General features: G+C 27.0%; 1 protein-coding gene across 2 annotated transcripts in view; it reads right to left on the bottom strand.

The window, feature by feature from the left end:
* Positions 1-470: 470 nt before the first annotated feature.
* The window catches only part of LOC145839513 (vam6/Vps39-like protein), a 55,297-nt gene continuing 40,555 nt past the window's right edge, over positions 471-15,212 (bottom strand). For both annotated transcript variants that reach the window (XM_082947110.1, XM_082947111.1), the window contains exons 17-22: positions 13,969-14,112; positions 13,040-13,188; positions 7,611-7,712; positions 2,042-2,176; positions 1,483-1,574; positions 471-589 (exon numbers count right to left, since the gene is read on the bottom strand). In XM_082947110.1, the coding sequence (XP_082803236.1) occupies positions 514-589; positions 1,483-1,574; positions 2,042-2,176; positions 7,611-7,712; positions 13,040-13,188; positions 13,969-14,112 (698 nt within the window). In that variant the 3' untranslated portion in view covers positions 471-513. The remainder of the gene's footprint in view (positions 590-1,482; positions 1,575-2,041; positions 2,177-7,610; positions 7,713-13,039; positions 13,189-13,968; positions 14,113-15,212) is intronic.

The raw sequence follows: 15,212 nt of genomic DNA, 5'->3' as shown, positions 1-15,212 counted from the left end.
AAAGTGTACCTTCGTGCATAATTGACACCTACCCACTCGTTAATACTAGCTCTTTTAGACGCTTAAGGTTGAGAAACTATGGCTTTCACAACCGTTATATTTACAAATACTCAAGTTATAGAGTTATACTATGCTTTAAATGAGCAACAAAATTTAATGACAAGTCTAGCAATAACTTTTTCGGCTGCTATATATCGATTTTGCTAATTAGATTTCAAACATCGTTACTAGATTATTTATTAATTTAGAATTTGAAGCAACAATTTTATGCTCACAACGGTAAAAGTCAAATTAAATTGAAAGTATACATTAAGTTAAACTGTATAACTTAAGTTTTAACAATTAATCAGAATTTTCAAAATGGCCAGAGTGGATACTGTAAACTATCAATATTACATTTAAAAAGTTCTTAAACAAAAAAAAAAAAAAATTATACAAAACACTGTATTTTGATGTACTAAATTTATTGGTATAAAAGTAACTATTGCACAACAATTTAATAAAAGGTAAGCATTAAGTATGTGTGTAATTCCAGTTTTTTCTGCAATACAAATGGACTGCTACATCATTAGGATATCTAGCAAAGGCACTGAAAAAATTGTAATTAAAAACAAATACTGTTTATGCGTAAAAAATATATAATAAATGAAGTACGTTAAAATAAGACATTGAATTTAATTTTTTTTTAGTATTAAAAAAAAAAGTTTTGAACAAAAAGTTTTTAAAGTTAACCAGAAAGACAAGCATTAATTTAATTAAAACTTTAAAGGTAATCGACAGAAACCTTCTATTCTTAATTAAAACTATAAAATAGCATAAAACTGTTTTTTTTTGTTGTGTCAGATATTTTTGGTTAAAATTTAGTTATAAATGTTGTACTATTTTTAAATCCTAATTAATACATTAAGATTTAGTCAATAAAAAAAAGGAGTAGTTGTTATACAAAAGTAACTATTTTAAAGAGAGCCAACTTCCCTAACTACTTAGAACTTAAAGCGTTATATTTATATATTGTTTATATGTCTCCTTTTTAATGTTTCACATAACAATGTACTATAACATAAAAATTATATGATTTGATTTACTTATGAACGAGCATTTATTTATTAAAATTCCTACAATCCCTTCTAACTCCCATTAAAGCGTAACGTTTGCTTTAAAAGCACTTACTTTTTTCTAGTGTAACACATTACAAATATTTTAATGTACAAAAGCAAGTAAATTCATTAAATTTTAAAAGTATATAAGATATTTTATTTAGCAAACTTCAAATTAGTTAAGTAAAAAAATATTGCTTACATGTAATCTTAAACTTCGTTTTTTTTTACTACCTTACATGCAATAACTAGTTTTTCCTCGACGCGTAAAAACTAAAAAAGAAAAATAGTACATTATTAGGATTTATAAAAAGGATATTTTAATTTTTACGGTATTGTTTAATAAAACAAAAACAGTTCAAATGTTTAAATATTCTTTCTTAACCTGTTACCGACTTGCTTTCCACAAACACCACACTTTTTATCTTTTGTTACGCAACATTGAACATTTTCTCCTTTTATTTTGTTCCTCTGTACCTAAAGTAATAATATTTAAGTTTCTTAACTCCTTAGTATGTCAACCGTTCTTTGTGAACTTTTTGTATTTACCTTATATAAAGAAAATATATATATATATAACTAAAAAAATCAACAAAGGTTTAATTTTAAATTTATTATTATTATTACTTTGCCAGAAAGCAGATAAATTTTACTGCCTGAAAATATCTGTACTTACAGTTATTATTTTGCTTGCATGCTACTAACAAAACTTTAAAAACTATTTAAATCAATAATAATGAGTTTAAAAACAAAAGCTTTTTTTCTCTTTGAAATATAACTTTTTTATTTTGTAACTAGTATTCTATACTAAAGAAAAAACTAGATTTAATCAAAGTTGATTAAAAATCTACATAAGTTTTACTAATACTACAAAATCCTATAAAAAATACTGTACGTTATATTAAAAGCCTAATTATATCTACAAAGTATATAAAAAAACAAACTTGTAAGTTTTCAGACATTAATAAATTATTTAGCATTTGTAATTGGTGTTTTTTTTTGCTCTGGTGTTCTAGAGTAGTGCAAATAAATTCTTCTAATACATTTAGTGGGGCACATTCAGGTATTAGCAAGATAGCCTATAAGTTTTTGATTAAAATAGCTTTTTATTGATATTTAAAAAAGTACAATTAAAAATACCATTTTAAGATTAAAAGTCGGTAATGATTAATTTGGAGTATACACTAGGGTGCTTATAAAAATTTTAGTGATCTACCGGATCTAAGATCCGGTTACGCCCATTTTTTTCTTGGATCCGGACTCGGATCTGGATCCAGTTAGTTTGGAAAGACTCTGTTTTCCGCGATCAGCTTCTTTCAGTTTTATATTCTTAGATTATTGTGTTTTGAACATTTAGTATTTATAAAATTAGTCAACCGAAACAGACTAATTAAAGTTTAAGTAATTCAATCATTTGTTGTAAAGATACAAGTACATACATCCGTTAGAGTAAAAATATTGAATTGTTATTTTAAAGTTTCTTGACGATTAGATTTTTCTACTGACTGTATAACTTAGTTCTATTTATAAACTTAAGATATTTTCTTTTGTTAATGAAAACTATATACTTAAATTTTGATATATTTCAATTTGTTAAAAGTCTTTAGAATTTTAATTTAACTATTTTAATCTCATTTAATATTTGATTACTATAACTTTAAGAGGCAGCAACTGTTCAACAAAATTTTCTGCGCGACAATGCATTTAACATAAAGGCTAAATAACGGCTTTAACTATTATGTTGTTTTTAGAATCCTTTTCAGCACCCTGTTTCATTCACAAGCTTCAACTGATAATTAAAGATTCACTGTTTTCAAAAAACAACATAACAGTTAAAGCCCGTCAAACTGTTAGCCACTTTAACTATTCTTCTACAGTGTGCGAGAAACTTAAAACAAAACCAAGTCAGTAAAAGTGCATAAGTGTCAATGCAAAAAGCCTTGCTACTTGTGCAAGATGTTGAAACAAGGTGGAACTAAAACTAACTTATGCTGATAAGATTAGAAAAATCACGAACAAGCGTCCAGAACTACGTCACTAAGAACAAATTTAAACCCGAAAATATTCTAACAGCCGATAAATGGAAACCTGTTAGCCTCTTAATGAACTGCTCGAACCTTTTACATAGTAACGCAGCAGTGTAGTAAAAACAACGCATTGCTGTCAAGTGTAATCCCGCATGCAGCAGTACTAAGAAAACTCTAATCATAAAGCTTTAGTACACCAGGTCAAATTAATTCTACGACCTTAGCAACCTTGGCAGAAAATATAAAAGAGCTTTCGAAAGAAGGTTTTATACTATTTATAAGAGCACACGAATAAACATTTATGATAACAGTTTGTTTTTACTCACAGCAGCTGTTAATCCACGGTATCGACTTGACTTTTTCCCTGCTAATCTCAAACAGAAGGTTGTAAGGCTACTAAAATCAGAAGTAAAAAGTTATAGTTGTCGTGCGACTGGTCAAAGTTGTCAAGTTTCTCTAGTACCGCCTAATAAAACTAAAGCTCAACTACTTAAAATGATGTTCCAAATTTTTTATGTCAGTTTATTCTACTTTTAAATCGGAAACAAGCGCAACACTCACGACAGTGAGCAAAAAGATTCAGTTGATCAAGAGATTGAGACAGAAATTAAGTTTTTTTCGGCTGAAAAAAGCTTATTTGCTGAAGAAGTTAAAAAAGCTGAAGTCTTGTTTTGGTGGAATTCAAACAAAAACAAAATACACACATGTTGCCAGGTTTGCAAAAAAGTATCTTTTAGTACCATCATCTTCTATTTATTTTGAAAGGTTATTTTTAGAAGCTGGTAAATTGTACGAACAAAAGCGAAACCGATTGCTTCCAAAATTGGCGAAAAATTGTATACCTTCATAACAACTTGAAAAAACAAGAGTAGGTTTCTTTGTAGCTTAATGACGTTGATATAAGCAAATTTTATTTACTATATTACTTACTTTCATTTATATAAACATAAACAGTTACTAAAGAAGTTATTGTTCATTTGATAGTTCGAACTTTTATAAAAAAAAGTATAATGTAAAGCTTAAGGGCATAGGGGGGGGGGGGGGAGGGGGAGGGTAAACACCAATTTTTGGTTTTTGATCTTATTTTATATAGTTTTTACTAAGTTACAAGATGCTTTTTACAGATTTAAAAAATTCAAAACAATTTTTGAGATATAGCCGGTCAAAACCGGAGGCAACAATAGGTTTCTTATGGGAGGCGCAAACTAAAACGGCAAAAATAGACTATTTCACTAAAAATCTATCTTCTCCTACGTTTTTTGAGATAACTACCTTAAACTTTCAGGAAACGTTCCTTGATATATTTAGAAAATTCTGTCGGAAGGAATTCTTAAAAAATTAAGAAATAAAAATTTTATAAAAAAATAAACAAAAAAAAACTGTTTTTTTTTAGTTTTTTTATTATAAAATTTTTATTTTTTTTAAATTTTGTTCCGACAGAATTTTCTAAATATTGCAAGGAACATTTCCTGAAAATTTGAGGTAGTTATCTCAAAAAATATAGAAGAAGATAGATTTTTAATGATTTCTAGTTATTTGCCGTTTTAGTTTGCGCCTCCCATAAGGATCCTATTGTAGCCTCCGACTTTGACCGGCTATATCTAAAAAATTATTTTGAATTTTTAAAATCTGTAAAAAGCATCTTGTAGCTTAGTAAAAACTATATAAAATAAGATCAAAAACCAAAAAAGGGTGTTTACCCCCCCCCTATGCCCTTAACATAATTAAAGTATTTAAAGTTTGGTATTTTATAAAGCATTGTTACATTTAAATTCTTTTTATTGTACGTCATACAGGGTACAAAATTCAAGTTTGGTCGTATAAGTAGCTTGAAATTTAACATTTAAACAGAGATTTCATACAGGTAGATTTTTTTATTCTCCATTGAAACTACATAAAACTTATGACAATTAGGATCCAAATTTAGATCCGGCCGGATCTTGAATTAGAAAAAAAAATCCGGATCCGGTAGATCACTGAAAAATTCGTCCTTCGAGTTTTCAGCTGTAAAATTTTACAAGTAGCAAGTACCAGAAAGACACCTTGTTAAGAAAAGTTCATAAAATATTGGCCCGATTAAAAAAATCAATATTATCAAAAATATACCTCTTTTGTAAGTTTTAGCACAACATTAAAAAAGAAAACTTTGTGCATTAGCTTTGATGTTTTTGGGTATCTTGAAAACATTTAAGAATTAGTTTAGCACCATTTTATACAAATTTCTTCAAAAATATGCAACATAGAAGTGAAAAACATTTAAAATTCAAACTTAAAACTCTAAACATTGTATTCGTTTGAAAGCTTTGTATTTTTACATTACAAAATTACTATTCTACCCTACCTCAGCTGATCATACCAGTAAAAGTCCGCACTTTGTTTTTGATTCTAAAAACTTAGTGAATCTAATGTCGGTATTTATTGTTTAGAAATATTGATTAATCTGCAGCATACACTTTATGATATTTTTAAGAAGATATAAACTTAAGAATTCAGAAGTATAAAACTAAGTTAAGTTCTGTTGTATGAAACAAACTAAGTTTTTTTTAGATGAAATAATTATATGAACTTTGGTTGGTAGTGTCGAATAGAAAAGAAGGTTGTCACAGTATCGGTATTAAGCAACTAGGAGACATTCTGAGCCTAGGAACTAAATTAAAAGAAAAGTTTGCACAATAGCCTCGAGTGCTATGAAGAACGAACTTGACAGCTGGAATTGCACAGACAGTGCTTTAAAAATGTTATTTTATACCACAAACAGTAACATTGTTTTTACCAGTGGTGTTTGTTTTCAGTTTTAAAAAGCAAATTTTAATGGCTTGCTTGCCGTTACCACGTTTTTGAAGTAGTATTAAGTCATGTCCGGAAATTCCTTGATGATGAAACATTTATAACTCGAAAAATTTGATTTTAAAGAGTACAAGAAAACTTGAACAAAACTAATTTTACTATAAAAGACTACCTTAAACTTGTTCAGCTATATCTGTTTTATTGAGGGACTGATAATAGCATCAAAACCTGAAAGTGTCAGCATATCAAAACAGATTTAGAAAACTTTTTATTCCCTGAATCTTTGCTGTCAACACAAATAAAACATCCGTGTTTAACCCACCTTTAATGAAAATCATAGAGCTCACAAACTTTTGTTTTTTGTGTGTGTTTTATGATAAATGACATCACTTTTAGAATTTTAACCTCCATATAATGATTTTAACTTTATGCAAGAGCTATTTGCTTATGCTGATGCTAGTATATCATTTGCATTTTCTGAAGTAAATTGTTTTAACGTGGTTTGTGGTACCTTGCTGGAGAATTTGTTCCTATGTTCTTGTTAATAAGAAACTAAAAACAAAACAGAAAGAAATTGCTACAAAATTAGGTTATCTTAAATGATTATATTTTTATGGGTAGATGTGAGAAATGCACAGTGCACCACTAATGCACTAACTGAAATTTGTTTAATCAAAAAGTCCAACTTTAAGTTAAATTAGCAAACTATATTTTATTTATTGAAAAACAACGTTTTAAAGCAAAAAAAAAACATATATAAGTTCTTAATCAGAACAGTTTAAGCTTGTGCATTTGTGACCTATTCCCACTTTTATAATACTTAACTATACTTGATTGTAAAATATCTCAGAACTTTGTGAACCCATATTTTTTCTAAAATGAAAGAGAGTTAGAAGTATAATCATTGTCAGAGTTTGTGCAGTATTTATTATGGATGTTTTTTTTCAAGCTATACAATGGTGCAATGCAATGGTACTTTTCTTTAAAAATAAGAGTTGTCAAATTTCATATGTATTCTGTATATGCATTTATTCTGTATATGTATTCTGTATATCTGTATCTGTATTCTGCAGGTGATACTTTTCATTGGCCCCAACCCATTTAAAATAAAAACATGCTCGCGGGCAGAACTTTTAGCTTTTATGAGCTGCATGTGACCCACAGTTTGCCGAATCCTGTGCTAAAGCTAGTAATAACTACTTTGTATATTTATGATCTTCATTTGAATTGAAACTTTGTTAAATGTGTTTTAACTAAGTATATTTATGTAACTAAGTATGATGTAATTATAAGAATATATAAGTTTAAAATTTTCTTCATTTTGCTACAACTGTATATTACACTGATTAAAATTGTAGATATATATTAAAGTTAAATAAAATACTTCGTTTGTTTTTAATTAAGTATAATAGTACACTAATATCAAAATTTTTATTTATCAAATTTGGTAAAAAAAAAAACAAAAATAATAACAAATTCTAGGTTTTTTCACGATTTTTGTAGAAAATTTCAGGTTTTATGCTTTTTGGCCACCCTGTTTAAATATTTTCTAAAATTTGTTGAATAAAATTTAATATTTCTCCTTGTATTTACAAAGTTAAGAACTTTATATTGTTCAATCTAAAAATAAATTACAACATTGTAAACTTATTAATTAAAATTAATTCTACAAAGTATCTTTTATTATAATTTCACTTACTTGTAACGGATCTAGTTTTTCCGAATGTTTATGTAAAACTCTTAAAGCAGCATCAAAGTTTTCTTTTGACTGTAAAAACATCTTGAACAAACTTAAGAATACCTGCGAAATGGTTTAACTTAAAAATTGTCAATTACAAAATATTTTAGTAATTAAATATACTTCAGGTTCATTGAACTCAACAAGATAGTCGAAAAAAAATTAAATAATGCTTTGCTGCAGTTTTTCGCGTATGTACACTAGTATGACATTTTTTTTTGCATATAGTTTTACAAAAACTTTTTAGAACTATTGTAAGAAAGTTCTTAATATTTTTCACTTTTTTAATATGCTTCATTACTAGCTTACAGGGTTACCGCAGATCGAGCTGAAAATTAAAACTTGTGACTTTTATAAATCAAATTCTTAAGACCGATTTAAAAATACATAACGAAAGACTTTTAAAATAAAGAAAATAAATATTCTAATTTATTTCAAAAATTCATTTAGACCCGGGAAAAATAATTGCAAAATCAAAAGTTTTTTGAAAATAACATTAGCAAAATGCAGTTTATAGATAGTAATGATAAACTTTCTCATTAAGAGCATGTTTATATCAAATTCCTGACTTCTTTTCAAAAACCAATTTTTTTCCTCACTTTGTGGCAACTCTGAGATTTAGTAAAAGTATTTATAAAAAATATTATTTTTCATGTGAAGATTGCGCTGACAATAAATTTTTATCAACTTATGAATACAAATACTAAAAATTAATAAGTATAGTGCATCTTGGTCAGTTTCAATCGCTTATAATCAATTCGTTTCAAATCAATGTTTTCACTTTAAAACTTAAAATTCCGAAACGAAAATATTTTGTTTATCATATTGTAATTTGCTTTTAATTAAACAATATTAAAGTTCTCAACTTTAGATAGTTATAAAGACGAGTTATATTTTATTCTCATACAATGTTTCACTCTTATATCAAATATATTTTTAAATTAAAACATTGTATTTTAAACTGATGATCTCATATAATTTGATACAACAGTGAAACATTGTGCTAAGAAATACATATCTGAACAGCTTTTTTCCGGTGCATAACTTATCTAAAAATATAACAGAATACATTTAATTTTTCTTAAATTTATTTTAGTACTTTCGTAGTAAGGCTTATCAGAAATTGTATCTTACTAAGTTAGAATGAATACAAACTAAAATAAAACCATACTGTAGTTTAAAGTTTTAAAATATAAAATGACATAGTAATCGAATGTTAAAAATTAACTAAGTGCTTATGCTATATACATTTGGTATAACTGTTCAAAATATAGTTTTAATTGTTTGCTAACAAAAGATCCTAGTAAAGTAACTTCACTGGAATATAAATAAAAACAAATTATACAGTAATCTTCCTTTATTCTACCAACATATGTTTCTGTGTGTCAACGAATCAACACACTTCAACTGGGTTGTTAATAGGAAACTGGATTTAGTTATCTTTAACTGGATTAAGTTATCTTTCCTATTAACAACCCAGTTGAAGTGTGTTGATTCGTTGACACACAGAAACATATGTTGGTAGAATAAAGGAAGACTACTGTATAATTTGTTTTTACATTTGGTATACTAATAAAACTCGTTAGAATCAAAACAATCTAAAATAAACAAGCGATAAAAATTAAAACTATGCTTTGAAAAAAAATTTAAAAAGAAACTAATTATTTTAAAATTACTTAATATAAGGATTTAAAAAGTCTAGTTTGGTATTAAACTTTTTCTGCTTACATAAACTGGGCCTTAAAGATTGAATACATAAGGCTTCCAGAATATGCAGTTGAAAAGAGTTCTCCGCTCTAACTGAGACTGAAAAATTCTCCTTTTTATAATTTTTAGCACACTCAGGATTGTCCAACAAATGTTGCCCAATCGCCGAGAAGTATTTTTTTGTTTGTTTTTCCGACTTTATTTTTAGTTGATAGGGCTAAATATCTGCGTTTTTTTCATAATCTCAACAAAAAGACACTGTCGGTTGTCTACTGAAATTAAAAAATAATTATGTTCGATATTTAAACGAATATTTTTTGAGATAAGCTTTTTAACTGTTTTATTCCCTAAACGAGACAAAGACTGAGAGAACATGGACAAGAATAAAAGACCATTTTGTTCCTCGACAATTGCTCTACCCATCCAATGAGCACGAACTAATATCAACTGGTGGCAAAATATTTCCAAGTTTCTACCTTCAAATGTTACTGCACTCTTACAAAGGTGTGCTCGAGTCAGTCAAAAAGGTTATAGAAAGTTTATTCTAAGAGATTTTGTATTGCAATCAACCTTCAAAATACAAGAGCATACTATCGTTGTCAACTAGAAGCCACATAAGAAAGTATGCCACAACTTATGCAATTTCGTGAGTTTTCTGCTAACATACGAGAAAGCACTGTCAAAAAAACCTTCAATTTTTTCCTTTTCGGTAAAAGTTCTGATATACATAAAACTTATTACAGTGGTATTTGTTTTGGTTTTATTGAATTTAAATTTTATCAAAGTTTTGTTTCGTTAATTTTTGTCTGTTTTAATAGCTTGTTTCGTCGAAAAAAATAATTAAATTAACGTAAAATTAAGTGTGCGTTTTTTATATGCATTGCATAATACAAAAGACGCAGATTATTGAAAACAAATAAAACAGTGTTTCGTACTTATCTGGCTATAATTACATAAAAAGCTTGCCCAAAATGGCCGTATAAACGAGAATGCACTGTACATTAAATCAAATACTTTATCAGAAAAATAGAAAGTATTTCAGTTTTTTGTGTAATTTTTAATTTTTATGTATTATTCTTGGAGTGTTTTTTGTTGTGTTTAAACATAATTTTCAATTTGATATCATTAATGTTTTTATTTTATCAAACATAAACAAATATACAGAAGTACTTTTCAACCACGCTCATCACTCGTGGTTAAATTTGCTGTAATAACATTAAGTAGTAATAACTAAGAAATTTAAATCTTTAATAAATTAATAAAACGTAACCCAACTGTACTAATTAACTAAATAAAGCATACATTTAATCACTTTCAATTTAAGGAAGTAAATGATATGGTCGAATAAACAGTTTTCTTTAGTTAGCATACTTTTGGTTTTAGGCTCAAGATGTAAATTCCTTCTAGAGTTTAAAAAAAAAGTCATTACGTGCACTTGATATTATTGTGAAGTTATCCACATTATAATAGTCAAAGCATTTCAAATTAATAATCAAATGTTAAACAATTTTTGAAGTAATGTTTACTTTCTGTAGTTTACCGACATCCTTCTCCCGCTTAGACAAATTAATCCTGTTTCAAAGATTTTTTGGTAGATGTTACTTAATTTTATTTATTAGATTGTAATTGGTACTACCTACGTATCTTTTTTTACAAAAACATACAAATTTATAGATTACATAGCTGGTTCAATGATGGGTATTACATATTTATTTTCAATCTTGAAGAGTTTATTAGTTTTATACACTACTCTTAAATTAAATGACCAGAAACAGTTCTCTATCAACTTCTTCAAACTATTTTGGACAGCTGGGTTTTAATTTTATGGTAACTTAAGATATACCAGACATTTTTTAGGTTCGAATATTAACAAAACAAATCTGGATTTTGTTATGATAATTGTAGACTTATGAGTCCAGTCGATATCCTAGAGCTAAAAAGATGTCTTCTACATTTGTCAGTTCTGTTTTAAACTTCTGCCCGAACAGATTTTCATTGCTCTATACGAATAATATAATGATAAGAATATAATAAATAGACTCTTTTTTGTTTAATAAGGCTGTATTAGTTGTATGGGATATAGTTACCACAAAGTTACTTTTTCTATAGATGTTTGTATAGAAGTTCTAATTGTGCCAGACTAGTTATTTTCCTTTAGTTTTTATTTTACACGAAGCTTCACCACTTAATTTTTTTTACAAAACTATATTCAAAGTTAAGAATTTTCAAAATTAATTAAGACATCATGACGTATTAGTATACAATTAAGCTTTAAAAAGTCTTATCGTCCTAATGTGAGTAAGAATCAAACTAAGCATATGTTAATAAATAAACAATTTAAAATGTTACTTGTCCTTCAGACGCAGTTTAAGTGTTTAGCTTTGGTTTTCGTTTTTAGATCAATATCGATTCCAAAATGTAAAGTACACACTGCTAAATTCAAGACTCTAAAACTTATTCAAATATTCGCGTTTTGGTACTGTGTAGTACTAAATAGTGTGTAAAATACTGTGCTGTTTCTAACAGTTCCGCTATAGTCTGCATTACTTCGGAATACTTGACGTGATGTCTCTCCTATATAGGAGATGCTTGATCGACTACGCAAACGTATTTGTAGATGACATTGCGTCGAACACTTTCAAACATTTGTTTTTTGTTGTTAAAATAGTTAGGTACTTATTTTTCAAGTGGATGTTAATTTCATTACTATAGCGTGTTTTTGAGAATCAGATTTGATAAGTTTTTGTAATATTAAAAGGTAATTTAACTAAGTAAACTGTTGTAAAATAAGAGAATCTTCCGATTTCAAACTTCAATTCAGTATTAATCTATTAGATTAATATAAATGAGTGACATAATAACTTTCATTGACAATATAATAAACAATACGTGACTTGTTAAAAATTACAATATTCATTAGAAAAAGTAAATCATTGCTGTAAAGCATTAAGTCTTTACTATAAAAAAAAATAAATATTTACTACAAGATTTGGAGTAAAATATATTATAAGCTAATAAAAATACTATTTATGGTTTACTGTTCAAGTCAAACATAATTAATTTTCAAATAAAAATAATAGGACAGAATAGCCTAAAGTTACAACATTATTATAAATTTAATAATATATTTTTCAAGCTAACTGTTACATTACAAATAACAATAGTTAAAACTCCAGGTTTTTAGTGACTTTTTTTTCGAAATTTCAGGTTTTTCCAGTGTTTTTTTTTTTGCATAAATTGTCTAATTCCAGGATTCTAGATTTTTTGGCAACCCTGATATTAGCTGTTGCTTTTAGACTTGAACAAAAACTTGAGACAACACGAATTATCATCTTGAAAGAAAAGCTAAACTTCTAACGTTTAATAACATTATAGATATTACTATCAGACAATTTTTCTTGGTTAATAGTTATTTAAGACAACACAATATTTTTTAGGAAAAATAATTTTAAAAATATTTAAATAGCTGATAATTGGTAAAATTGTATTTTTATATTATATTAGTCAGTTGAATATATTTGTTCTCCTTCTATTAAGTATAGATATGTTATTGTTTTTTTACAAGCAAAGCTATAGTATATAACTATCATAATCTAATTTTTTTTAAACTATTTATAAGTTAGTAAAATATAGTTTAAAAAGTTAAACAACAATAATTTGAAGTATACTACAAACAAACGCACAGTTTTATTGTTTTTCGGGTCTTCGTCATACAAATTTGTACAATAATGCTCTGCTTTATCAATATTGTGTAATTGAAATATGTAAATAGCGAGAGCTTTCTCGTGACTTCCCTGCTTTCCTAGAATCAGTGCTCGTTCCTCGTGCAACACTAAATTTAGAGTGAATTGTTATAAGTTAACCAAAAATATGTATACAGTTGACAACATAAAACTCGTTTATTGAAAAAAAAAACTTTCCATATGTCTATATAAGATACTGTTAAAACTAAATAATTAAATACAAGTTTATATAAAAATGAAACTTAGAAAAAAAAACTACTTATGAACATGTTTTAATACGATTAAACATTGTTCTTATAAATAGCTAAATATATATTTGTTGAATTAAAGTTAATATTTATTAACTAACACATGTTCCTGTTTGTTAACAAGTTAACAAACTTAAACGGAGCTCTAAAGAAAATAAACATTGTAATGAAGAATAGAAGCTAAAGTAGGTCTATATATGTGTTTTTTAACAAAAATAAAAACGAATACTATAGGTTATTGTGAATAATTTATACTTTTAATAACACATATATACACCTACTTTATCTTCTATTACTTTTTACAGAGCTCCGTTGAAGTGTGTTTTGTTTACACACAGAAACATGTGTTAGTTACATAAAGAAAGAGTACGGTTAAAATTTGTTATTGTCATAAATTCCAGTGAACTTGTTTCACTAGGATCTTTATTAGCAAACGATTAACTTTAAATTTTATAAAGTTATTTATTTACTATATCTTTAGGAAACAAAATTAAATATATGAGCCACAAATAACTATTTCTTTTTTAAAATTGTTTTAAATTTAGTTGTCAATAGAACAATAATAACAAAATAAAAATAATGAAAAATCAAGTATATTATAATTTGTTATTAACAACTGACTGTCTTCGGGAAATTCACTTAAAAGACACTGGGGATTGTAACTTTTAGAAATTTCTAAAAAAACAGTAAGCTTGCTTCGAGCTTCAACAAGACCTATGGAAGTTTCATGAACATCAAGATTGTTGTCTATAAGCAAGACTACGTCTGAAACAAATAAACTGATTGTATTGTAAGTTAACAGGTAACTTAATTATTTCATTTATTAAAAATAACAAAATAATAAACAATTTTATTGCAATATTATTAATTTTTTAAAACATGTTTTCAGAGTATGTTTATTTTTAACAGGGAAGTGTCCAACAAATTGATGATGGACTATCTAAGGGATTACCACTGGCTACCCTTTTAGCTAACTGTTTTTTAGTAAACTAGAAGATCTATTAAGCAGGGTTCGTGCGCGAATTTTTTTTCATTTAGCCTGACTGAGACCAATTTAGCCTGACATTTTTTCAAAGTAAGGAAAATCCCCTTTAGAATTCATTTTTGGTATTGGGAGGTCTTGATTAGTACTATTGTAGTCTTTGACTTCAACAAGTTTTATCTCAAAAATATTCTAAGCTTTAAAAGTCTGCAAAAAGCAACTCATAGCTTATTTACAACTCAATAATATAAGACTAAATTGTGAAAAAGGTGATTGACCCCCTATGCCCTTAACATAACAAATTCAGTGATAAGTTTAAATATAAGTGTTATATCTCATCTATTACTAGTGTAAAAATTTTGTATATAATACTAAACACAATTGTTTAATTTAATTAAGCACTAAGTAAAAACATTATAACCAGAAGATTTATAATAAAACGACGTGCATTGTTGCGTTTTATTAAAATTTAAACGCTTACACAAGTATTAAAATAAGTATAAAAAAAGTATTATAGTATTTTGACTAACACTTAAAATTGATACATAATTATAAATACTAAACTCTAAATAAATACAGTGATTGTTGATGTTGTATCAAATTTAAAAAGCTTACACTTAACAGGGTTCGTGCGCGAATTTTTTTCATTTAGCCTGACTGAGACCAATTTAGCCTGACATTTTTTCAAAGTAAGGAAAATCTCCTTTTAGAAGTCGTTTTAGGTATTGGGAGGTCTTGATTAGTACTATTGTAGTCTCCGACTTCAACCAGCTTTATCTCAAATAAATTTTGAGCTTTAAAATCTGCAAAAGCAACTCATAGCTTAGTTACAACTCAATAAAATAAGACTAAATTGTGAAAAAGGTGATTGACCCCCTATGCC

This window comes from Thalia democratica, chromosome 6, assembly GCF_965202585.1.
Source record: "Thalia democratica chromosome 6, ktThaDemo2.hap1.1, whole genome shotgun sequence".
Classification (NCBI taxonomy): domain Eukaryota; kingdom Metazoa; phylum Chordata; class Thaliacea; order Salpida; family Salpidae; genus Thalia; species Thalia democratica.
This window is presented reverse-complemented; position numbering and strand designations above follow the sequence as displayed.